The 23,977-nt window shown below is 38.4% G+C and overlaps 1 protein-coding gene across 1 annotated transcript; it reads right to left on the bottom strand.

Moving 5' to 3' along the window:
* Positions 1 to 675: 675 nt before the first annotated feature.
* On the bottom strand, positions 676 to 22,274 carry CEP152 (centrosomal protein 152). The gene is made up of 26 exons (XM_058847267.1): positions 22,214 to 22,274; positions 20,947 to 21,069; positions 20,175 to 20,275; positions 19,897 to 19,963; positions 19,341 to 19,685; positions 18,704 to 18,872; positions 17,908 to 18,048; positions 16,821 to 16,960; positions 16,325 to 16,525; positions 14,795 to 14,942; positions 14,053 to 14,144; positions 13,062 to 13,225; positions 12,272 to 12,476; positions 11,395 to 11,487; positions 11,140 to 11,270; positions 10,839 to 10,967; positions 10,570 to 10,705; positions 9,678 to 9,857; positions 8,384 to 8,497; positions 7,454 to 8,104; positions 5,935 to 6,109; positions 3,705 to 3,786; positions 3,520 to 3,620; positions 2,619 to 2,775; positions 2,236 to 2,339; positions 676 to 2,110 (listed from the first exon to the last, which is right to left on the bottom strand). Exons 2-26 carry the CDS (start codon positions 21,031 to 21,033, stop codon positions 1,275 to 1,277), a joined length of 4,749 nt encoding a protein of 1,582 aa, XP_058703250.1. The 5' UTR covers positions 21,034 to 21,069; positions 22,214 to 22,274; the 3' UTR covers positions 676 to 1,274.
* Positions 22,275 to 23,977: the final 1,703 nt, after the last annotated feature.

The following is a 23,977-nucleotide window of genomic DNA, read 5'->3' as shown; positions in this document are numbered from 1 at the left end:
AAATATGCAGGACATTTTTGTAAAGGAAGTTAAACACATTTGTCTTCAGATTATGTACTGTTTTCTTCTGAAAACTTAAAAGATTCTCAAACTGAATTGTGATGTTCAACTCCGAAGGACCAAATAAGCAACCATAACAAATAAGCAGTTAAATGTTTCATATGAAAGGCAGGCAGAACATCCTTAGAACAGTCAGACTTTCTTCTTCTAATATCACAAAATAATAGCAAGCAAAACCTTTTTGCTTAGAATTCCCATATTACTGTGGCTATGAATTGCTGGCCCATAACTATTAATTGCAACAAGTGTGATTTAATCACCCCCAGTGCAAGCCAGCAGCAAAACCCTTTGCTCATCACAGGATCATGGGAAATGAAATGCCATCACAAGGGAAGGAAAAAGTCTAGGAAAAAAGATACATTTTGCAATTCTCTTTAAAATGTGAGCAGGCCTTTAAAATAGGAGATTTCTAAGCATCAGGAGGGAAAATTACTACATCTTCAGTTTACTCTGATAACCTATACTAATTAAGAAACACCTACAGAAGAAGGTCATTCTAATTGATACCTTTCTTACACACAGTATGAGCTACTTTTTCCTGTATCAAAGAGAAAAATAATTGAAACATAATTTGTAATCATAATTTAATGAAAAAATGCAAGCATATTTGCTTTTGTTGTGGGAACACAAACAGAAGGTTACAGGAGGTCCTTCAAAATGGCAAAGTCAATTAAAATACTAACTTCAAACAAACTCCAAAACATCTCTCATTACACTCTGAAAGAATTTTGATAACCATTTAAAAAATGACAAGTTACAGTAGCTTGGTTTTAGATAAACACTGCACGCTAAATTGAATATAAAAATAGAACCTATTTAATAAATTTGTATCTAGTGCAATATAAACATTTGTGGAAGTGTTATTACAAAGGTAAACAAAAGTCCACAGTAATATTTCAAGTAATTGGATAAAATTTGTTTGTGTAACATTGATCATGAAATGGACACAGTAGAAGAGATTTTCCTCAATCATCACACTTTTATTTAAACATCAAGTTATTTTTTTCCTTCAAACAGGGACTGCTGGTATTGGTTCAAGTTAGAGAGTGGCTAATTAAAAACCACTATCTTGCTGAGACTGGAGATTCCACACCATTTTTCTACAAAGATTTGTTGCAGCATTTTCCTACACTTGAATTTGATGTTGCATTGAGTTGTGAGACAGCTGAATTTGATTTGTCAAGAGCTGAGGAATGAAGTACACTCTGGGTTTGCTATCTGCTGTAAACTTTTGTGCTGCTTTTTGTACTGAGAATCTTGCCACTGCCCCTAGAAATGTCTCTCCAAGAAGTAACATTTTCATCTGCAGGGGAAAGTGACCTGATGTGAGAAAACTCTTCATTGTACACAGTCTGTGCTTGAACATCAGTATTGGCTTTTTGTTGAGGATACAAGAGAGGCATTTCACCACAATCCAGATGCAAGCTTCCATTCCCAGAACTCCATTCACTGCTGCTTCCTTCATCTCTTTCTGGAGCATCTTTAAAATCAAATTCCTGAGTTCTCTTAGACTTAGTTTTCCATTTTCCACACGATTGGATACATTTATCCTCTTTCAAGCCCCTTCTTCCATTCTTGCTCTTAAGCATATGATGAGTTGTCCCAGAGCTGGTGTAGCCATTTGTAACACTGGGTACTCGCATATTTTGTAGTGTTCCCTGACCAGCAGAGGGAGGAGCAATGCCATTACTCACAGCACACAAAGGTGCTTTGTCTATATTTGCAATGGGGCCATATTTTTCTCTTCTTCCATCTTCATTTGGATAACATTCTGGTAGAACACCCCTAGAAGTACCATCCAGATTTTGAGAATTATTTCTGTTCTGAATATCTGAAGTCACTGTTTCATGAAGCACATGTTGTGTTTTGGTCTGTGTTGCATCAAACTGCTGTCTCAAGTCACGTGGAACACGCTTTTGGACAACTTTATCAGTGGCTTTTTCAGTACTGCTTTCACTACATGATTTGCTTTCCATATGGCGTGACCTAGTCCGAAGCACATAATCTCTTTTGGAGCAGTCACCTCCAGGATCAGAATTTAAACACAGAGCTAGGAGAGGAGGGAAAGAGATAGATAATTGAAGATAATGTTAATACTGGAAGAAAAGCATTTTCATTACTGCATGCATTAAATCAGTATTATCAAGAACAGAAGGACCACAGAATCCAGCACACCTGGGCGGGCAGATTTGCGCTGGGGAATGTGTCGAAGAGGTGTTTCCAGTCCTTTAGCCATTGTAGCAAGTTTACTGGCAGCATCTATTATTTTCTTTTCAGCTCTGTCAAGAATTGCAGAATATGAGGGGAAAAAAAAAAGAAAAACAAAAACAAGTTTAAGGGCAATTCAACTCTACATTTTACTTCAAGGCAATGTTACTGAGAGTCAGAGAATACTAAAAGGACAGTGTGCCAGGCAGCTCAGCAGTGACTTGGCACCAATACACACACCCTGGCGAGACTTCAGGCCAGGCTGTTGCTCCAAGGTGGACAAACACCAGACTAACATGTACACACCTCTTGCACAGCCAACAGTCATGTCCAAACATACTTGAACTTACCCTTCATGTTTGCCATTATCAGTGAGCAGTTGCTGAAGGCATGTCAAGTAGTATTTGCGCATTTTCCGTGCTGTCTCTTGGCGCTCTCTTAAAACTTCCACTTTAATCATTTCAGCAGCTCGTTCCTTACTTTCACGGATATAACAAAGCATATCACCTACAAACACACTTCATTAGCACCAGTTTTCCCCTAGAGTGAGGAAAAAGCCAACACTACAAACTGGGATTGTCTATCAGACCTAGAACAAGTCAGAAAGGACATGGATTTACCTGCCGACATTCCACCAAATCTTCGTGCCAGTTGTTGCCTACTGGATGAATGCCAGGGCAAACCACAGCAGGTCAATATGAAGCATCAGAAAAGAATTCAGTTGTCTGATTCTGCATCTTAAGCAGGTACAGGGATTTGGGAGGAATGTTGGCTGGTAAAATATGGATCTAGAAACTTTTCAATGGCCATGCAGCTGGAATTTGGGGACCTGCTGCACTCAGGTAAGACCTGGTGCTACACTTAATCCTTTCTCCTCAGCCAGAAGGCTGCTGACTAAGCCAGAAGGCAGGATAAAGCACAAGAGAAAAGCAGATTTTCTCTCAGGACAAGCTGCAGGCTAGGTAGGTTTTTTCCTGGAGAAACAAGATTAGTTCTCAAAATACACTTTACCATTTTAAAATATATACTGCAGTACAACAAAACAAGGATGGTGAAACGGTTTTGCCCATCACAATTATACATTGAATTTAGGGTGACAATTCCATTTCTCACAGTCATTCTAGTAAGATCGAAAAATTTACTTCTCATGTAATTTGGTTGTCAGATTCCTGTCCAAGCTGGCTGAACGAAAAAGCAACAAAGTAATTTATTTTCCTCCACTAAATTTTTTGCTAAGATTTTAGTACTTACACTTAATCTTGCTCAAAGCTTTAATATAGTGAGCACGCATTTCTTCCAGACCTTTCACAGAGTCAGAGGATGCACAAGGTTTTGAGATACCTCCCAGTGACCTGAAATGCATACACATCACACTGCACAAAAAAGCAACTTATATCTTCCCAAAATAAGAAATCATCTTATTAAGTTTTAAATACCTTGGTGGTGATCCCTGGTCTTTCAGTTTAGTCTTCATCTCAGAGTTTTCCGCAATTAGAGCCCCTGGAACCATCTCATTTTCTATTACAAAAGATGAAAAAAATATTCACTGCATTTCTCTAAATTCAGGTTCAAGAAATGCTAGGTAATAACTGCTATCTCTGGTACAAGAGCTCAATGTCCCACAGCATCACTAGCTGCAGTACAGTTGTTGCAGTAACAAGCAGATAGGAATTGATCCCAACACCCTTTAGTGAAGTCTGAATATAAAAATCATCTCATACAGTAATTAAATAAGCTTAAAGTCTTCATATGCCATTACTAATACTAAACTGAGATCCCATATCAAGTGTACTTGGAGAGAAAGGACAGGATAAAAAAACAAGGGTGGTTTTGACAAACAGTGAAAAAGAATTATTAATTTGTGGGTTAGCAATCGTGCCTTCGCAATAGAAAGATACAAGATACAGCTTGGTTGGTTTTGTTGGTTTATTGTGGTGAGGGTTTTTTTTTTTGTTTATTTTTAGGTTAATAACCAAAACCCCAGTACCCACTGAAAATTAAAAGATCCAAAAGATGAGAGAATCAAAGATGTGTTTAGGTGACTAATAATCCTAACCTTGGATTGGCTCTGACTTAGCCTCATGATCCTTCAAAGCAAGCTGAAGATGTCTGTGGGCCATCTCCAGCTCTCTTTTCAAGTCCTGCCACACAGCCTCTCTTTTTTCAGCAGCAGAGTTTGCAGCACAAATGTTCCCGAGACCCAAGGTTCCTTTTTGTACATTTCTGACTTGCAACAGTAAGTGCTAAAAGTTATACATCAACAAAGGACCAAAAAAAAGAATCAAGCCCAACCTATTTTCAGCGTTCTACTTAGTCCTCTTCTCACTGGAAAGTGTGTAATATTTTAGCCCAATTAAACTAATCACAAGATGCTGGTACTCTGTTCCAGAAGGTGCAGCAGCATCTATCAACTCATACAGCCTTCACAGCCTCAATGCACTTCCATCAGTGATGATCTGAGTTCTTCAGTCAGCAAAGACTTGCAGGTTAAACACTTCAAAAATTTTTTTAGTATTATTTTTTTAAAAAAACCCAAACAGCCAAGCAGGGTCTTTTGAAGTCAGCTGAAGGAAACTGTCCCAGCTGGAAAGCCTCACACACGTCTGAGCCTGGTTAAGGGATACACAAAGACTGGGCTCCTTCCAGGACAGCAATGGCTGCTCCCCACAGCCAGGCCAGGGCGCTCTAGAGACAGGAGCACTGCAGTGCTGGTATTGTTCTGTGTTAATAGGCTGTTTTGTTATGTTGGTGTTGAAGGAATTCAAGCCACACTACAGGCACAGAGCCAAAAACTCTCTTGGCTTTTGCTGCTTTATGTTTTTCAGTTGCGTAAGAACTCAAACTAAACAGAAAGCCCCAGGGACATCTGTCCCTCCCATGAAGTTTTTCTCATCTACACTGTCTCCAGTTTTGCCACAGTACACGTGACAGCCTTGAGAAGAGCAATTCTACCAATTTACAATGCTAAAGTACATACTAGGCACAGGGAGTGGGGAGAAAGAGAAGAAGGGGAAAAACAAAAAGAGAGAGAAATACCACCCAGGGATTCACACTTTTTTCAACTACATTCTTGACCAAAAGAACCAGAGAAGACTACCATGCCAGGTCAAGCAAGTTCTTGACACAATAGTATCTTTTACATGAATGCAGAATTCCTTGTCTTGTGTAATGCCATGAACAAGCAGTATAATTCAATCTTTGAAGCTCCAGTCTAGTATTACCCATTTACAAAATATAGTTTAGATCATGCCCTGCATATCAAGGCTAACACTGCCTTGCATATGAACTGTTATATACTCCAAAGGTTTTACTCCTAACAACCCCCAAAGAATACACACACTGCTAGCAGATGAGACATCCATTTCTTTCTACCTGAAGAATGGCTTTCAAAAGCAGAAAGCTACTAGCATTTGATAAAATGAAACCTCAAAGCCCAGCAACCTGGAGACCAGTACCATTTGTTGCCGTTTCTGATTTTAACTTAGCTTATGCAATATTAAACAACCTTACAATCAAAAGAACTGTATCTTCCTTTATCACCCAAATATTTACTAATCAACTAACTTTGTATTGGGGTCACTAATAGGAAATTGACTATTAAAGACTGCTACTAACAAGCTTAATTTGATGATATGCAATCCATCAGATTAAGATCAAACCAAATACCTTTGTCTGTTCTAGCTTCCTGCATGGCTGTCTGTCTTCTCAGTCTCCTTTGTGCTTCTTCTTGGTGTCCAACATTGCACACAGGGGGTCTTGCCACATCCCCAGTGTTTCCTGCACCATGTTGTGGGTAAGGGTATGATTCTTTATTTGCATTACTCACTAGCTCTTCATATCTCTGCAATTGAAAAACACTTCCTGAAAACCCAACACAGCAAAAAAAGTGTTCCACACCACAACCACCCCTGGCCACCAAGTAACTTTAGTAATTTTAACACAGGTACTTTAAACTTGCAGTAGAACCACAGATTACAAGTCAAATTGTGAAGAAAACATCTATTCTATGATATAGAAGTTTTATTTAGCATAAATCATTGCAACAGCAGGGCATGAATATCTTGAGTACTATCTGGAAGTGTCAGTAGCCCTTAACATTGCAGAACTATACCCTGTCTTTGAATAACTGAACATAACTTGCTTTTAAAAGAGAAAAGACACTACCAGGAAATTAAAAAGACTTCACTAGATAAGGTGGTTCAAGCCAACCAATGTTTTGAGATTCAAAGGCATATTAAGCAGCTTACCAAGAGACATTTCATTTCCACTGCAGAAGGTGCATAAGGCACAGGAAAAAAGCTCCTGATTCTCTTTACCATTGTGGATATGACTTGTCACATGAAAATATTTAAGGCCCACTGGCTGAACAGAAATATACCAACACTAAAGATATGGTAACATCCCATCTTCTCTTGAAAAACAAGACATTTTCTCTGTCCTACTCTTGGATAATTCCCCAGCTACTAAATGCTGGGTGGCAATGGCACTTCTGGTGGGATGCTCCCCACAACAAAAAACTTATTACAAGCATAAGCACTGCAAGAAGAGGAATCTGCTAAAAAAATAGAAACAAAGGCTTTGAGACACAATTTGACTTAGCCCCAACTCCTCTAGGAGAGCGTAAGACATCTTTCCTCTTTGGGCAGGCACACTGAAAAAGATGTCCTAGAGGCACAATAAAATAGGCAGGACTCTTATTCCCAAGACAGAACTGACTAACTGACAAACTGACCTACTGCAGGCAATTTGCAAAAAGGATTTACTGTTTTCATCTTTATTTGTATAAAGAGGCAGGGAAAAAAAAGCATAACATGATCCACAAGCAGTATCCAATCACCACTGCAAACTGGATTTTGAAGCTATGCAACAATCTGAGGTGGGTTCTGTCATTACAGCCCAGCTAAGGGATTACAAGGAGCCTTCAACAGGTTCCCAACCTTAAACAGGTGGATTAATCTTCTTAATTTACAAGTCTTTGCATAAATGACATTCCTAACCTGAGTTTCTCTTTAAAGACTGAAGATGTCAAAGCTACATCCTTTCTGTTTTCACTTGCTAATGGTAGATTTAGGCTCCTTTTAGTTTTAGAGTACACATACCAATGAACACAAATGTTGGACACAAAACAGGCCTGACTTCTCAAATCCCTTGTCTGAGTGGTAGTTTTAATTTACAGAAATATTACCTCTTTCCATTCTTGCTCTTTCTTTTCCAGGATTGTGCAGACTGTGGTTCTATAGGCTTTTTGTAAACAAGCCTTCAGTTTGTCTTTGTCTTGACTGGTTAATTGAACATGAGAGTCAAAACACTGGTCCTTCCAAGAATGTTTACTCTGTGCACACTTGACTAGCTCTTCATGAATTTCACTCAACAAATACTCCAGCTCAACCAGAGTCTTCTCCTCATACCGATAAATTTCATCCTGCAGTCTCTTGGTTTCCTGAACCTCCCATTCTCTCTGCTTTTGGTCTAGTAACATCTTTATTTCTGCTTCTTTCTGAATGGAGAGGTCGTTCTTCTGCTTTACAAGGTCCTCCTTTGCTGTTGCAAGGACCTCTTTAATTCTGTTTCTATGATCATCTAAGAATGATTGGTAGTCTCTCTCATTTTGTTCTTGTATCTGTTGAATTTCTTCTTGCTTTTCTTTGTTCCACTGCACACGGGCTTTTGCTAGTTCTGCTTTGACAGCTACAGGGATTTCCTCTTTCTTTAGCTCCAATTCCCTCCTCAGAGAAATTATCTTTTCTTCAAGTTCTTTAACTCTTAGTCCAGATCTCTCTGTACTTTCATATTCTTTCTTCCATTTCTCCTCAGCAGCTGAGAGAACCAGGGCTAACTGGCAAATATATAACACAGTCATTAGAGATATACACACACGTTCATATATACACAAAATGTAACTCTGAGTCATTATAAATCTATTGGAGATTTTTTCCATTTATTTAATTAAAAATAAAACATATCTAGACAAAAAAAATGGATGTGGGGCAGACTACACAAGAAACATCTTTCCTTAGTGACTCCCTGTGCCTATGTCTATGTTAATTTCTCAGTAATATACGGGATTTGGAAGACAACTGTTTATCAACACATATCTAGTAGTATTTTGGGCTACCTGCTTTGCTGTAGTCTTTTGGTGTTCCTTTTCCCATTTTTCTTGTTCTACCTTTAGATTCAGTTTGTACTCTTGCAGCCACTTGGCATGAGCTTGGGTTAAAGCTGCATCTACCTTTAAACAGATAAAAAATCTGCTTCAGTAGGTAGGTACACTGAGTACATTTTTATTATTACTTTCATGTAACAGTGTAAGAACAGACTTCAGTTTGGATTGCCTACATTTACAGAAATCAAAATAATCAGACCAGCAGCACTTCATGCATTTCTTCATGCAAAAATTATGCCAAAATTAAAAATACTGAATTTATTTTTAACAAAATTGTATAAAAAACTAATTCAGTGTTGCTTGGTTCTGTTCAAAATGCCTGCAAAACTTGTTTAACAGTTTGAAAAACAAACCACATGCTACAGTTTTTTTCAGAACTTTTTTAAGAACTCTAGTTCTAATACAGCAAATATCAATACTAAACTGAAGAAGTTCGTGGAGGAGTCCACTGTCTTTTTTTAAGGTGACTTAATTGGACACAGCAGTTTCACAGACTCCAGGCAGACAGAACAATTATTTATTACCTGGCAAGATTTTTACAGTATTTCTTCTCTGGTTCTAATTCAAATTCTTTTAAGGCCTTTTCAGAGGCTTCTGGATCTGCAGCCTCTGGTCTTCAACAGTCCTAACTCTTTAGTTGAAACTTTATCCACAGCTGTAACTTGGTCAGTTTGGCAGCTGCAGTCATTACATTCAACTACAGTTCTCTTTTCTTCCAACCCACTTTGCCATTCTCTTTCTAATTTGGCAAAGACTTGTTCTTTATTCTAAGGAAAAAAATATTTTTTTAAGAAAATCTCCCCAGTGTCTAAATAAATAGATTTCACTGGTGTTTAGCAAATGAAACACTGTTCGCACCAATGATTATCCTTAACAGGAGGAGAACAAAACCATGCACAGAGAGGAGAGAGTATGGTGACTCATCAGAGCTTTTTTCTATGGGATAGGATACACAAAGGATTTCTACATGATACCTGAATGAAACAACACAAAGCATAACTTTACAGCTTATTACCAACTGTTGTAACATTGTTACTTTGCAAGATCTAAGTTTTGGGTTTCTTTAAAGATATGAAACGTGTCATACCTAATGAGTTCCTCAGAGGATTTTAAAATGACAGATCCTTAACAGCCACTTCCAATGGCAGAACAACAGCACATAAATCTAAAGTTCTGTTTCTGAAAATAAACAGCAAAACAACAACAACAAAACAAAAATTTTAATTCCCTGATCTAAGTTTCACACCTCTTTTTCTTCCTTTTCCCAGCGAACTTTGGCTAATGCAACTTCCTCTTGAACCTGCTGGTCTTTTTCTTCCAGCCACTGCTTCTTTGCTGCTATCATAGACCTTCCGTGTTCCTCTTCAAGCTCAGTCCTCAGAAGTTTAAGGGAGACTTCTTTTTCTTCTAGTAGCTGTTTCTTGAGCTAGACCAAAAATAAATAAATGAAGTACTCTCCAAGGCACAGCTATTGCTCTGCTACAAAGCAATGAGAATGCCTGAGATGTGATTAACTCTCTAGAGGCTGTGCACTTACTGATCTTACTGATGACACCCAGACAAGAGATTCAGCTATCAAAAATAGTGTTTTAAGATGGTATATCAGAAATTATTATAGGCTATAAGTATCTTTACTCCCCTCATACTTGGAGCTGCACCTCTTTATTGTACTTGCTTATCCAGGCAGTTGATCTACTTCAGTCATTGCACAGTGATAAAGTCACAAAAGCAAAGTTTTTAATCAAATCAGTCTGAATTCATTACTACTTAAAAAAACCACAGTATTTTTTAGATCAGTCTTGTATAGGGAGAAGTACACTTATATCATCATTCACGATTTTTTGAAAACGTTCTGTAAATGTAAAAGCTCATACTGCTGACTAAGCATCCTCAGAAGTCAGAATTATGGAAGTTCACTCCATGAAAACAAACAGCTATTAGAAAGAGTTACAATATTTTAAAGCCCAGGACACACCACCAGCTTAATTTAAAAACCAGTAAGTCATACATATGAACTTTCTGATACAACTGCATCTCTCCAAAGTAGGTTCCACAAACATTTACAAAATTAAACACACTAATATTACATCTTGAAAACAGTGTGAACTTATATGGTTTATAGGCATTTCCATTTGTACCTTCTCTTCCTTCAGCTGCTGCTCTTGTTGAAATTTCTGTCTTAAAGTAGTTTCCAAGGTGTCCTTCTCCCGACAAACTCCAATGTAACATTCCTTCACTGCAGTAATCTCTTTGTTCAGCTCCTCTATATTATCCCTTCAAAGGACAGATAACATATAATCAACTGGCCTCACAGGACAGCAAGCCATCTTTAAAGTGTAACTAGCAGTGAAGGTCAGACAGGAAACATGAAAGTTTCAGTAAAAATGGAAATAATGGTAAGTCTTACTTTAACTGTGAGATTTTCTCTTCAGAAGTTTGAAGAAGCCGCTGCTTTTCCAAAGCAAACCTCTCCATCAGCTCTTTCTCAAAATGTGCTTTGGTGTCCTCGTGGTGTTGCTGGTAAGTTCTTTCACACCTACAATTTCAAGGAAAGAAAAAATAATTACCCGATTTCAACTATCTAGGTTCAACTTTTCTGTAAGAAAATACCTTTGTAACATTAGCCTCCTCTTGTACCTGATAGCTGGAACAAGCTGTGTGCAGGGTGAAAATCCACAAATTAAACTAAACTAAGTTAAGAGGCTTACCTGTCAATGGCCTCTTGCTTATCGTGATCAAAATCCTGAACCATCTTTCTCATCTGACAACAGAGGTCTTGATTTAAGCTTTTCAGTTTTTCCTCATTTTCCTTCAGTTCTTCAATAGTTGATTTATGTGCCTGGACAAAAAAGGGTCAAGTAACACGGGGTTGTATGAATCTTTTCTAATCACAGGTTTTTAGCACAGGGTGGGGGTTTTTGTGATTTTTTTTCCTGTAGTGGTAAGCAGCACCTCTGTCTTACCTCAACTTCCTGTAGCAAAGCTTTGTTAGTATTTTTGAGTCTCAGAACTTCTTCCTTCAGATTATCAGAAGCATCCTTCAAATTTGTGACAGGCTAAAAATAAATAAAATTAAGATTATATCTTTCAAGATATAAATGATTTAGCAGTTAATGCTTAAAAATGTTAAGAGTTGTTGAATAAAAATTGTACTAAAAAAAATAAAAGCCCAAGAAATTATTGCACTGCAAGATCACAGTATCACTGCTATTCTAGATGAATTTTTAAAACTCAGTATCATGAAGATTTGGAGAAGCACACACTCAGTGTTGTGTTTGCAAGCTGAATGACAACAGTCATCCAACAGAGAGCACACTTCTCACATACATTGTATTCCTATCCCACATCCAGATCACCATGTACAGATACTGCAAATATGATCAATCCATAGAGGGAAGGCAATAATGGAAGAGAGATGCAATATCAAGGAGATTCCTTGTTGATCAAACTACATTGTGAATGTCCTCTTAAGGCAATTTGTTAAATGTTCTGTTTGCATAATCTAATGGTACTATCAGCCCTCTTAGAGAAATTACAAGGTCCTTTTGGCTAAAGAAAAACATCTTTTTCCAATGAAATTTAATTCTAACAAAAGTAGGGCAGACACTAATCACTCTCAAGCATGTAAGTCATCATTTTAGGACTCACTTAATAATGCATATGCTGCCCAGGTTCTGCTATTCAGCTGTTTTCTGTTCAACCAAAGATACAAAACCAGAGTTGCTATGAATATTCAGCTCCACATAAATTTTTGATCTGTTCTCATAAGAAGCTTAAATGTTGGTTTTGTTCACCAAAACCAGGAGTATTTGACTTTTTTAAAAGTGTAAAAGAACAAACCTCTGAATCTCTTGATGCTTTTTCTGCTGTCAACTGCTTGTATTCCTCTAGTGTCTTCTGACAATCTTTAAGACTATTCTGTAGTTGAGTAATTTGGTTTCTCTTCATTTTATTACTGCTCAATAAACGCTCCAGCTCAGCTTTTAATTCTACAATAATTTCATCTTTAGAGAGCTCTTTATCCATGTCTCTCTTCTGCATTGCACTATCAGGAAAGACATAACCAGTTCAGTATTTAAAAGACAAAACACGTTTATCTAAAAGGCAGTGGTAGCAAAGAGAAGAGCAACTAATACTACCAGAAATACCAGGATGTACAAGATGTAATAGTAAAAAGCATAAGAGGATATAAATATCAAAGCTTTTTCATCAAGTTGCAATTAATTTAGAGAGAACTTGTTAATTCAGTTGTTTCCTCAAAAGATTCATTCTCAAACAATGTGAAGAGTTTGGAAACAACTCAACTGGTTGGTACAAAAGATAGCTTTAGCTTCAAGCAACTATGTGGAGTCTTTGAGCAAAAAAAGTATCCATGAATATAACTGATACAATTGAAGGAACAGTAATACAGTCCCTATAAAATCTGAAGACTTATTAAGCAGCAATTAGGCAACCAATTTATGGCATTAATACAGTTTTTCTGTTTCTCAGACTACCTGGCAATACAAGCAGTATTTCAAATATCTATCAAAAACCTATGTGTTGATCCAGTAGAACCGTCCTTTTATACATAATTTGCATAATTCCTAGAGGATTTAAAATTTTTCTTTCAAAAATAATCACTCAATACCTGCAGAATTTTGGCTCCTTCCCTGTGATTTTTTTAATTCCCAGTTCTACATAGGAATCACCGAGGCTCATACGTCGATCTCCACCTGCATCATTCAAAAATACTCCAAGCTTGGCAGCAGATTCATACAAAGCTATTTCTTCTTTCAGTTCCATTAATTCTTCCTGAAAGGAAGAGACAGGAAAAAAAAATTACACTGATCAGAGAGACTCCAATCCAGCATATCAGGCCCATGATTAACTCTTCCAAAGAAAACAAATAAATGGAGTTCTTCCTTCTAAATATAGTTATATTTAGCTGTATTTAGTTGAATTGTCCAGCATTTACTTACTTATACTTTCATTTTTAATTTCTGATACCTCTAGCAAAGCATATATTAAAACTACACATTCATTAAAATATACAAGAAATGTTCTCTATTGTTCTTGTTACAGTTCATCTATGAAGTATTATTTCTTTTGCTCTTCTGCATTCCTGCTGTCCTTGTATAGATAGCAAAATGGATGACAACAGAAAAGTACATACCTGGAGAAACAGCTATTACTCCAGTACTTAGTAGGACTCATAGTTTCCAAGATAACAGATATAAATCAAATATATGAACTGAATTGGAAACACAGACTTTCACTCATGCTTTACAGAGGACTTTCCAGCATTCCCTTTTGCTGACAAAAGATAAATTTCAGAATATACCTCCTCATTAAGTGACAAGACTCCCAGAACACTGAATTTACATTGATTTTTTTTTCCAAAAGCAGGTTGGACAGAAGTATGAGATCAGATTTGTGCCAGTACAACTGCCCTACTGTGTTTTAACTGGTGGGGAGGGAGGAAGTCCAACATGCAACACTGGGAGAGAAAGTAGTCAAAGATGATGTACTTCTTCCCCCCCAAAATTTAAAATGTTTCAACCACCAGCATCTAAGTTATAATTCCCCCCCAATCAAATGAAAACATTTTATTCAAGCATAAAATAGTCAATAAAGTTAACCTGCAAAGCCTTGTTCATGTTGTTGCTTATCATCTGTGCAGACTGAGCTTGTTGCAATTGAAACCGTAACTGATTTGTCTCCTGCATTGAGCCTATTGTAGGAAAGAAAAAGCAAGTCATAAATATGCAAGGAAGTCTATGCAATCTGAAGAAAGATCTCTTAAAAATAGCAATGTTGATTCTGGCAATAGACATCACTGTTTCTATTTCCTTCAGCTCACTAACAGCTACTAAGTGCATTACTATCAAAAGACTTCAATGTGCGAAGGTAGGCAAAAGTCAAACGCACAAATTGTAAAACATTTCACAATCTATTTTTATGATACAGGTTTCCAAGAATCAGCCTTCAGCTCCCAAAACAACTCTTCTCACTAAGACTTGAATTTAGAATGGCAAGTCAAGTTGACCACCTTAGCACAAGATTAAGTAACTGGCATCCAAACCCTGTTATTTATTATAAAACAAAATTTACATACATGCAGCACAAAATACATAGGAAAACACTTTAATCATTGTTGTTTGGGGTTTGGAGATGTTGTTTGCTTTTATTTCTATTTGGTTTTTACGTCTCAGTCTAGACTTAAAGTTAAGTCTGACTAATCCACTGCACAGGAAACAGTCCAGAACACAATTAGCTTGATGTTGATCCCACTTCCATAGAAACATCGATATGCAATTTCGTATTTAGAAAAACTGAAGACATTTCTGCAAGGAAAGGCAATAGTGTGAGTAAAAGGCTGACCTGTTTGCAGTAAATTTGCACACTGCTTTTGGCTTTCTTCTAGGCTTCTTGTCAGTCGATTTATTATTTCAGTTTTTTCACATTTGGTTTCTTCCAGCAATTTTTCAAGTTGCTTAACATGCTCTCCTAGATTTTTGCAAAGCTCTTTCTAGGAAGAGAGTTTTTTTACTCATTTTACAAACATTTAACAATCTAGAACAACTTCAGATACAGAAAAAGTCAATATATATAGGATAAAGGAGAAAAATAATCTATCTGATACCTAAAGGGGTAGGGGACAGTTAAATCAATCACAGAACAAACACTGTCCTAAGCTGACAAGTGACCTCTTAACAGCATTGAAGTTCAGTTTTCACTGGGAGGCAGTAATTGTACTCATGTATAAACATACACGCATGAGAATAATTTCATATTTCCTAGAGTAGTTACTTTTCAGTACATCAGATTATCTCCTGTAATTAATCACATACAATTAGTCTATTGCAGAAAAAAATCAAGCCTCAGCTTAAGACAGTTTATTTTAACTGAGCTAAAGCCAAGCTAGAAAGTGCCAATACTCTATAAAAGAGGAACTTAATTTCTTTTTCACAGGATATACAAAGCAGATGTTTACATGGCATTACTTAGTTACCTACACAGACCTGGGAGGCACAGTGCCTTGTATTCACACCTTTTGACTTTTCTTTCTCTCAAAAAACAGATCTCCTTCTTTAAATACCCCAACCATGCTACCATATATTTTACAGTACAGACAAAGTTGCATAAGCTCTGTTGTGGTACTAGCAGACAAAAATTTAGCAGTGCATTTTGTTTAGAAGCAAGTACCTTTTCAAGTATACAACCCATGTATTTCTATACGTTGAGACAAGAATTACAGAAATTTAATCTTATTTTCTTTATGTGAAATAAAAGGAAAATTTATTAAGACCTGCCTTGAATACATTGCTTGAATATTTCTAATAGTGGAATGGATTCCTATGACATATGAAGTAGAATCATTTCAGTAAGCTCTACAACCATGTGCATCTTAAAGACAGCCTCCTCTACTTTTAAATCCTTACTTCTAAAGGAAAATCACTGTTGAGTGGTTAGTCATCCTTCAGCATTTTGAGACCAAATCGTGGCAACAGACTGTTCAATAAAAAGTCTTTCTTGTTTTTTCCTTGCAAGAATATCACATTATTTCTTAGTTAGTACTTTTCTTTCCTAGAGTTATTTGCAGAAGTCTTTCAAAAAAAGATAAAAAGATTGTGCACAGACGGAAAGCTCAAGAGAGCAACTAAGACAATTAATTCCTGCCTCCTCTGCTTCTGCTGTGTACAAACTCACAATTTGAACTTTCAACTGCCTGGAGATGTTTATGAAAACATACCACATAGGCCTCATAATGCTGAAGCTTTCCTTTCCATTTTCTTAGCAGCTTCCAGAAGGAGTTATTAGAATTGTAGGTCAAGAAATGCAGTTTGGAAAACATGGGGAGCTCTACAGTCTCTCCAGTACGGTACTCAGCATCCTAAAATAATTTCTCACCTGCTCTCGAAGTGCAGATTGTGTAGTATCAAGTTTCTGCTCTAATGACAATACTTGCTGTTCATACTTCTGCTTGAGTGCAGAAATAATGCCCTCATGCTGTTCTCTGGCTCGCTGGAGGGCATCTGATCGCTGAAGTTCTAACAGCTGCTTTTGCATGCTTTCCATGGCCACCTCTGCCACTTTGGATTGCTTCAGTATCTGTAGGAACAGTAGTTCCTAGTTATACACATTTCACTCCAATATTGCTCCAATATTCTGTGCATCAGTTCAATTTCTTTTGTGCAAGAATTGCTACAAGTCTTCAGATAATGCCTGTGTTTTCATACACAGTATTTCCAACCAATGAATCCTATCCTCATCCATCATATATTTAGCTTTTGCAATGATCATGACCAGCATTTCCAGAGACTAGCACTCCTGTTTAAAGGAAATACACCACACATTTAACTGTAGAGGTCTTCCACAATAAAGAGTCTATAAATATTTACTGTACCTGCTCCTCATTGGTAGTAAGAGTCTTAATTTGAGTTTCAAGGGCCTTGATTTGACCTTCAAGATGCATTTCCCGTTCCTTTCCGTTCTGATAGAGTTTCTGAGACTCATGAAGACTAAGAGCCAAACCATCCTTTTCATCTGAAGAAAGAGATATAATTGTGTGAGAACCATGACCAGCTACCCAAGCACTTCATGCAACACGACTGCTCAGAACCTGCTCTACAGAACCATTCACTCTGTCTTATAATCTGGACAACAGAAGACTGAACAAAAACATTCAGTCTCCATCCAGCAACCACTGTCTCCAGGATCCTGGCAGCAGGGAACACTCTAATACACTCTTTCCAGTAGGGTCCTGAAGGTACAAGACCCATCCTGGCAGCAGGAGGACCTCACATCCTCCCTTACAGCATGAAAGGTAGAGTCCTCTGGAGGAACAGCCAAGACACAGCCAAGTGGTTGACAGCTGAACTTTTCTCTCTCCTTTGCTTCTTTTGCATTCTAAAAACTCTAGTCTTAATTCTCTAAGCTTATTACTTTTTTTGTCTGTTCCTATAAGAAATGGGAATCTAAAACAATCATCAGTCTCCACCACAGATTTTGTAATTTTTGAAAGAGATTTTCTCTACATACAGTCTATGAAATGGCCTGTTGAAACAGACAGCCCAAAAAAAAAAACCAACAAAAAACAAACAAACAAAAAACCCCACACAATTTATACATAAATGTCCACTTCTCCTGTTGGGGTTTGGGTGTTTTGGTGTCAACTTTTATTTTTTCCCCCTGATTTTTAAAGGACTACTTTGGCAAACTTTTCACTTTTCCATATATTTGTGATGCCTGACACATGGGGACTCCGGAAAACAACAGTGGTCTTGAAAATACAGTAAAAGTTATGCAGTCAGGCACAAATCCAGAGATTTTTACTTAGAACAATGTTTGGGGGAAGAGGGTTAGATGCATATAGTCCCAAATCTAGTTTGTAAGTATGATAAATACCTTCAAACACACTTTCTAAACCAATCTCAGAATTAAAAAGTTGCTAGATATGAATAAAATCTAAGAATTAGCACAAAACATTTTACCTTTGACCATTGAAAGCTGATGATTCAAATACCTAATCTGCTGTGCACTCTTCTCTAGCTTTTCATTAAGTTCTTCCAGTTGCCTTTCCCTTGCTTTATTTAGAACTTGAAGTTGAAGAATCTGCATATTCTCTGAAGAATCTGCCAAATTTCAAACAGCATGCAGAGAAGTCAGCACAGATACCAAGAAAGTCATCACTGTAATTCCTCCTCAGATTTTTTTTTTTTTATTGTTAAGTTCATTGCTGGCGCACAAAATCTTTTTTTAAATCTACATTTGATTCCCATCACACAAATTGCTCTGGCAGCAATGGCTGAAGGATTGTGCAAACTACAATTCTAACCTAACAGCAAGCCAAGATAAAAGTTTACATGCTGTGAACTCAGAGACGGGTGGTCACTACAAATTTACATGTCTAACAAAGTAGTTCTGGCATTTGAAGTGTACCTAACAGAAAAGCCCAATGTGGCATCACTCAGAGTACACTTCCTAAGGTATAGTGAATCTTTATTTTCCAATATTATGGAAGGAGACAAAGTGTCAACAAGGTTTGACATCAAGCCATCAGAAATAATTTTTCAGTTTCATCAGTCAAAATTACATTTTTAATGCCTAAAACTCATATACCCTGAGCAAAATGAGATGATTTCTAGATATAAAAGAGTATATACTTTGTTCAACATAGTTTTAGTTGTCCTCTACTGAAAAACTACTGAACTCAACACATCTTCTATCACTGATTTCCAGTGAACTTTTTACACAGTTTTATTTCAAGTCTAAGCACCAAACACTTACTTTCATCATTGCCCAAGAATTCACGTTGCAAATCTTCAAACACTTCATTTCTTCTGTTTCCTTCTTGGATTCCTGGAATATTTTGATGAATGCCATTTTGGTATGGTTTATAAGTCACTTTGTAAGATTCTGGTGACTGGCCATTGACAACATCAGATGCAACAAATTGCTGTTGTGACAATATATACATAGGAGGAAATAAATTAAAACCAGAACTATAGTCTTGCTCAATGAAAATATTTTTCATTTTACAGGTTGATATTAAGAAGAATTCTAGCAGCTCGTCATTTTCAGGCTCCAATCCAGCACACCATTTAAGCATGACAGAATTTTTCATGAAAGCTTCCACCTTAGAAAAGTAGTGAAGTGTTAACTTCACTTTAAAGTAGAGTAAGCACACACTTAAGTGAATCACATTCAGTTTACCTCATGGAATTCTACCAAGGCAACAAGAGAAAGAAAAAAACCCATAACATGAAAATTCAGTTATTAACATCTCATTTTTAATAGGCTACAGAAACATCCCATAACTGAAATGATTGTAAGAGACTGAAGGCATCTAGAAACATTACTGCCAATAGCTAAAGACCTGTGAAAATTTTCCAAGAGACAAAAAATGTGCCAGCTTTTAAAATACCTTAAGATGTTCCTTCGGATCATCTGAAAATGTTATTATTTTATTTTGCTGATTGTTAAATTCTGGTTTATGGCCATTTGTATAAGGCCTGAAGTTTTCAGGAAGATGATATACATTGTTCTCTTGGTAGCAACTTGGAGAGTTAAACCCATCTCTACCAAGATACGCATCATCTGGATCATCTTGGCCATCCTGGCCACAGTAATCTTCTTTAACATCATATAAATGTTTCTTCTCTTCATCATTATGTAGGCCATTCCAATTCTTCCCATGTTTTTCAACATGATCAGTTTTCTGGTCACACAAGAATTGTTCAGGGTACAGATTTTGTCCTTGTTCATAGCCCTATGAATGAATATGAGGTTTAGAATTGCTCTCTCAAAACTGAGATTTCACCCCACCCTCCTTTTTCAGAAGTTGCCAGCCCTCAAGCTAGAAACACTTCAAATGAATACCAAAACACATCACCTACATGTATTTCTCTAATGAATTTAAACAATATTTAGCATGTAATTATGAACAAGCAGTAATTACATCCCTTCTCATACAAGCTTACATTTGGAGGATCACTTATCAGTGGATGATCATTCCACCTTCCATCAAGCTTCCCAGGCTCATGTGACCTAGAGAGACACAAGCAGCTTAACTGTGTACCAGTAACTTCAGAAAAAAACAAACCATCTTTTCTTAAATTAAGGTACATCTAGTTTACTGCAAATTGCACCACGGCTCCCCTTTTACTTGGATTGCTTTTACACACCTCATCAACACAGACTTTGCTCTTTTCTTGAAAGCACAACATAAATAATAATAAGATGGTGCCAAATGCCTTACTGTTCCTCAGCCTCCTGAATGCTACAGTCTGAGTAACTGGAGAGTTGGTCTCCACTGTCCTCCAGCATATCATGGGGAAGGTCTGTCAACAATTGCTGCAACTGAAATAAAACAAACAACATTCATTATATGCTCTTCAGGAAAATTAATAAAAGTTCAGCCCAAAAACCCTGGCAAAGTAGGCCATTTGCACAAAATCCTGGTTTTCTTCCTCCAAGGAAGAATTCACAACACTGAAATTCACAAAGATACTTATACCACAGAATGCTTACTAGACCAGAGTACCAACCAAAGCATTTTTCTGCATAACTCTTGTTAAGAAAAGAACTGCACCAGAAAGAGGTAAGGAAAATGCCATCTAGTTGACATGTCCCAGGACAGAATAATTTCAAAGAATGATCTGCAAACTGATCATGCCAGGGTTTCTCCTCTCTAAATTCCAGGCAAGAGAATAGTGGACATTCAAAACATGCTCTTGAGAGGTCTGGATGGAAATCCAGGTAAGAACTTGCTGGTAAGTATCACTATGTTCAAGAAGTCATCACTGAAAAGTGATCTTCTCTGGACCAGGCAACTGGACACAAACAGAGAAAAATACCACCACAACTAAAACACACCTGAGCTTTACTTTTTATGCTTTTCAAGAGTGGCACAGTCTGCACCCTCTTTTACTCCTACCAGACTACATAAACCTTATTCTTTCTTTTTAAACACTTAAAAGATAGGAAGAAGCTAAACTCAAAAGTAACTAAATTACTTAATTCTTTTTCACCTCTTGTTCTCTTGCATAATCTTCTTGGTCATAGTCTTCATCTTCATGTTGAGTTTGTAGAGCTCCACTATCAAAGTCAAGGGACATTGTTTTCTAATACTGATTTTGTGTATCCAGCAAAACCTATCACAGGGCAGGAAAACATCACACATGAGTAAAATACAAGAGGAATCAAAAAGCACCACCCTCATCACCTGAATTACTTAGCCAATCATACACAAAAATGTAATTTTTTAAACAGTCATTGCACATTACTTACTTGCTTCTCATATATCCAAGCCTACACACTTCCAAGAATTCAGCATTTAAAACAATTATTTGGGTTTTTCATAAGCTGACATTAAATAATTTCTGAAGTTCACTTACAACCAGACATTATTTTCTGCAAGTTCTAATGCTGTACAGTATACATACGATGTGATACATTATGATAGTTACCTCCACTTCTATATCTTGCTTTGTATTCTTCTAGAGGATAACTAACTATATTTTGTATTAAAAACTGAAAGTATGCTGTTCCTTGTACATTTGGATAACAGCTCCAAAAGGAAAAATAGGAAAAGTATCACGGAAATCTGAAAAGTACCACATCAATTCCAGATTTCACAGCTGAAGGAAGTGAGTCTTGACTCCCGAGGGCTTGTCTACACTGAGCAGTGTGTTCACAGAAAGCTACTGTATATAAGTGCTGGTTCACATTTGCTTACAAGTTGCTCCCTTGTGAAGAGGTACTTGTTCGGGCAGGCAGGTGTAGCACATACTGAAGTCTTCACTTGGTATAATGTAACATTACAAGAGCATTATTTCCAAGTTAAAAGACACTTCGCCGCGTTTAAAGGACCTTCTTGCCCAATGCTGTTCAAGGAAACTCTCCAATAGAGCTGGCAGGAGGCCTCGCAACGCGGCTCCTGTCTCTGTTGCACCCTGTGTAATCCCCGTGGCCCCTCGCACAGGAGGCTCTGAGACACCCCCTGCCCCCACACCACATCAGCTGTACACGACCACTGGCCCTGTTCCCTTCCCTTAGGGCCCTCCCCAGCCCCGGAGCGAAGGCAGCCGGACGAGAGTGCACAGCCGCCAAAGCCGCGACCAGCCCCGGAGAGCCGGACCTGGACGGGCCGGGGGCAGCTCCAGGGGCGCGGGGCGAGCTTGGCCGCCACCACCTCAGCCCTCTCAGACGGCGACGCCACCGTTATTCAGTGCAGCTCCGGCGAGGCCTCCAGGGCCGGAGACGGAGGCAAAGCGCGGCCCGGACACTGAAACCTACCTGAGCCGACGGGGCCACCCGCCCTCCACAGCCACCGCCGGAGCGGGCCCGCCGCTCTTCCGCCTCACGCTCGGCCCGCGCCCGCCGCGCTGATTGACAGCCCTGAGAACCAACCGGCGGCCAGAACCACCCTGAGCCGCGCTGATTGACAGCCCCGAGCACCAACCGACTGCCAGAGCCCGCCCAGCCGCGCGGAGCGCAGGCCCGCCCCCGCTAATTGTTTGAAAGCGGGCGCGCATGGTCGCGGGAACGCGCCTGGCGAGCTGATTGGTCAGGCAGACCACCAATGGCAGTATGAGTTCTGTGGAGGGGCGGGGTCTCCTCGGGCGAGCAGCGGCGCCATCTCGCAGCGGGACGTGGCGGTCACCTGGCGACGCGCGGCCGCGGGGTGACGTCACGAGCCTACGAGCTGCGCCTCACGCCAGTGTCACGATAGCGGCGAGGGGATGCGCTGGGAGCTCTGCTGGCCGAGCACCTTCCCCAGACAGCCTTCGTTTGGCTGCTCGGGAACCCGCTCTGCTGCGAGCGCTCATTCTCTTAAAAAAATTCAAGCCTCCTCAGAAGGAACAAGCCTGCGCAGAGTCGCGGGCAGGAAGCAATGCTGACAATGAGTTGGGTCCGTTTTTAACAGCCCCACCTGGTGCCTCGCCCTCAGCCTGGACAGCGGGAAAGGACCCCGGGGCAGAGACCTTTGGGTCATTTGTTAGAGGATTTTTATTGATGGGAGAAAACAGTTCATATGTTTCAGTGAAAATTATACATGTTTCAAAAAGAACGAACATGCTATGTCTAGTAAATGTGATATTATAGGCGAAATCAGCCATTTTCCCCAGAGGATTCTAGTAACCTTTCGAACAGAGATTAACCAATTCTCATCACTTTCACAGGCATTAAGTGACTCAAACAAGAACTTAAAAGGGTTTAAATGTGTCTGACAATTCACTGAGTTTTTCAAGAACAATATTTTGGAAGCTTTCTAAAATTCAGACAACTTTTTCTTTTTAGCATGGTTATTTCTAAGACTTTCACAGAGGAGCTGGCTGCGTACTTTACATGAGACAGCTGGGACACAGACCAGCATTAATAGCTCAAATGAAGGCATGTAAATGCTAGAAACCAAAAACTGAGAATGAATGTCGTTTATTCTAGGAAAATCCATGGGTGTGTTGTGTTTGATTTTTATCTCAAATTAGTTGATTATCTGTTTTCTCTCACATTAAAAGATTTTGATATACTTATTTATTGCACTGACACCCAATTATCTCCCTTTCCTTCCTTTTTACATCACAGTTCTGCTTCAGACATTTAAAAATATGCAGGAGCATCAGAACAAAGATTTAGGTCTTTTAAACTTTTACAGTGATATTCAAAGACAGACACAGACTGCATTATACTGTGATCCAAACATCACACACTGGCTCTGGCTGTTCTTATTCACAGGTAAAGGGAAAACTGGTGAAGTTAAAAAAGTCTCTGAGTCAGCATCTTGACTGGCAAAGTCAGAAAACTTTGATCTCACACTATCACAGCTCCAAATGCTATTATTTAAGTCCTGAGTAACTTTGATTTGTACTAAAAATGGAGGTGGAATTCTGCACATTTTCCTTCTATGACCTGTCATAAAACTCAGCTTTGATGCAAAAATCAAAGCAGCGGGTCTTTCCACTTGACATGCCACAGAAGTAGCTGGGTTTGCTTCATTACTTACTCCATAGTCATATCAAGCACATTCTGAAGTTTGATAAGATGTGAGAATATAAAGGA

Source organism: Poecile atricapillus, chromosome 11 (assembly GCF_030490865.1).
Source record: "Poecile atricapillus isolate bPoeAtr1 chromosome 11, bPoeAtr1.hap1, whole genome shotgun sequence".
NCBI lineage: Eukaryota > Metazoa > Chordata > Aves > Passeriformes > Paridae > Poecile > Poecile atricapillus.
Note: the sequence above shows the minus strand (reverse complement) of the source record. Positions and strands in the feature narration are given on the sequence as shown.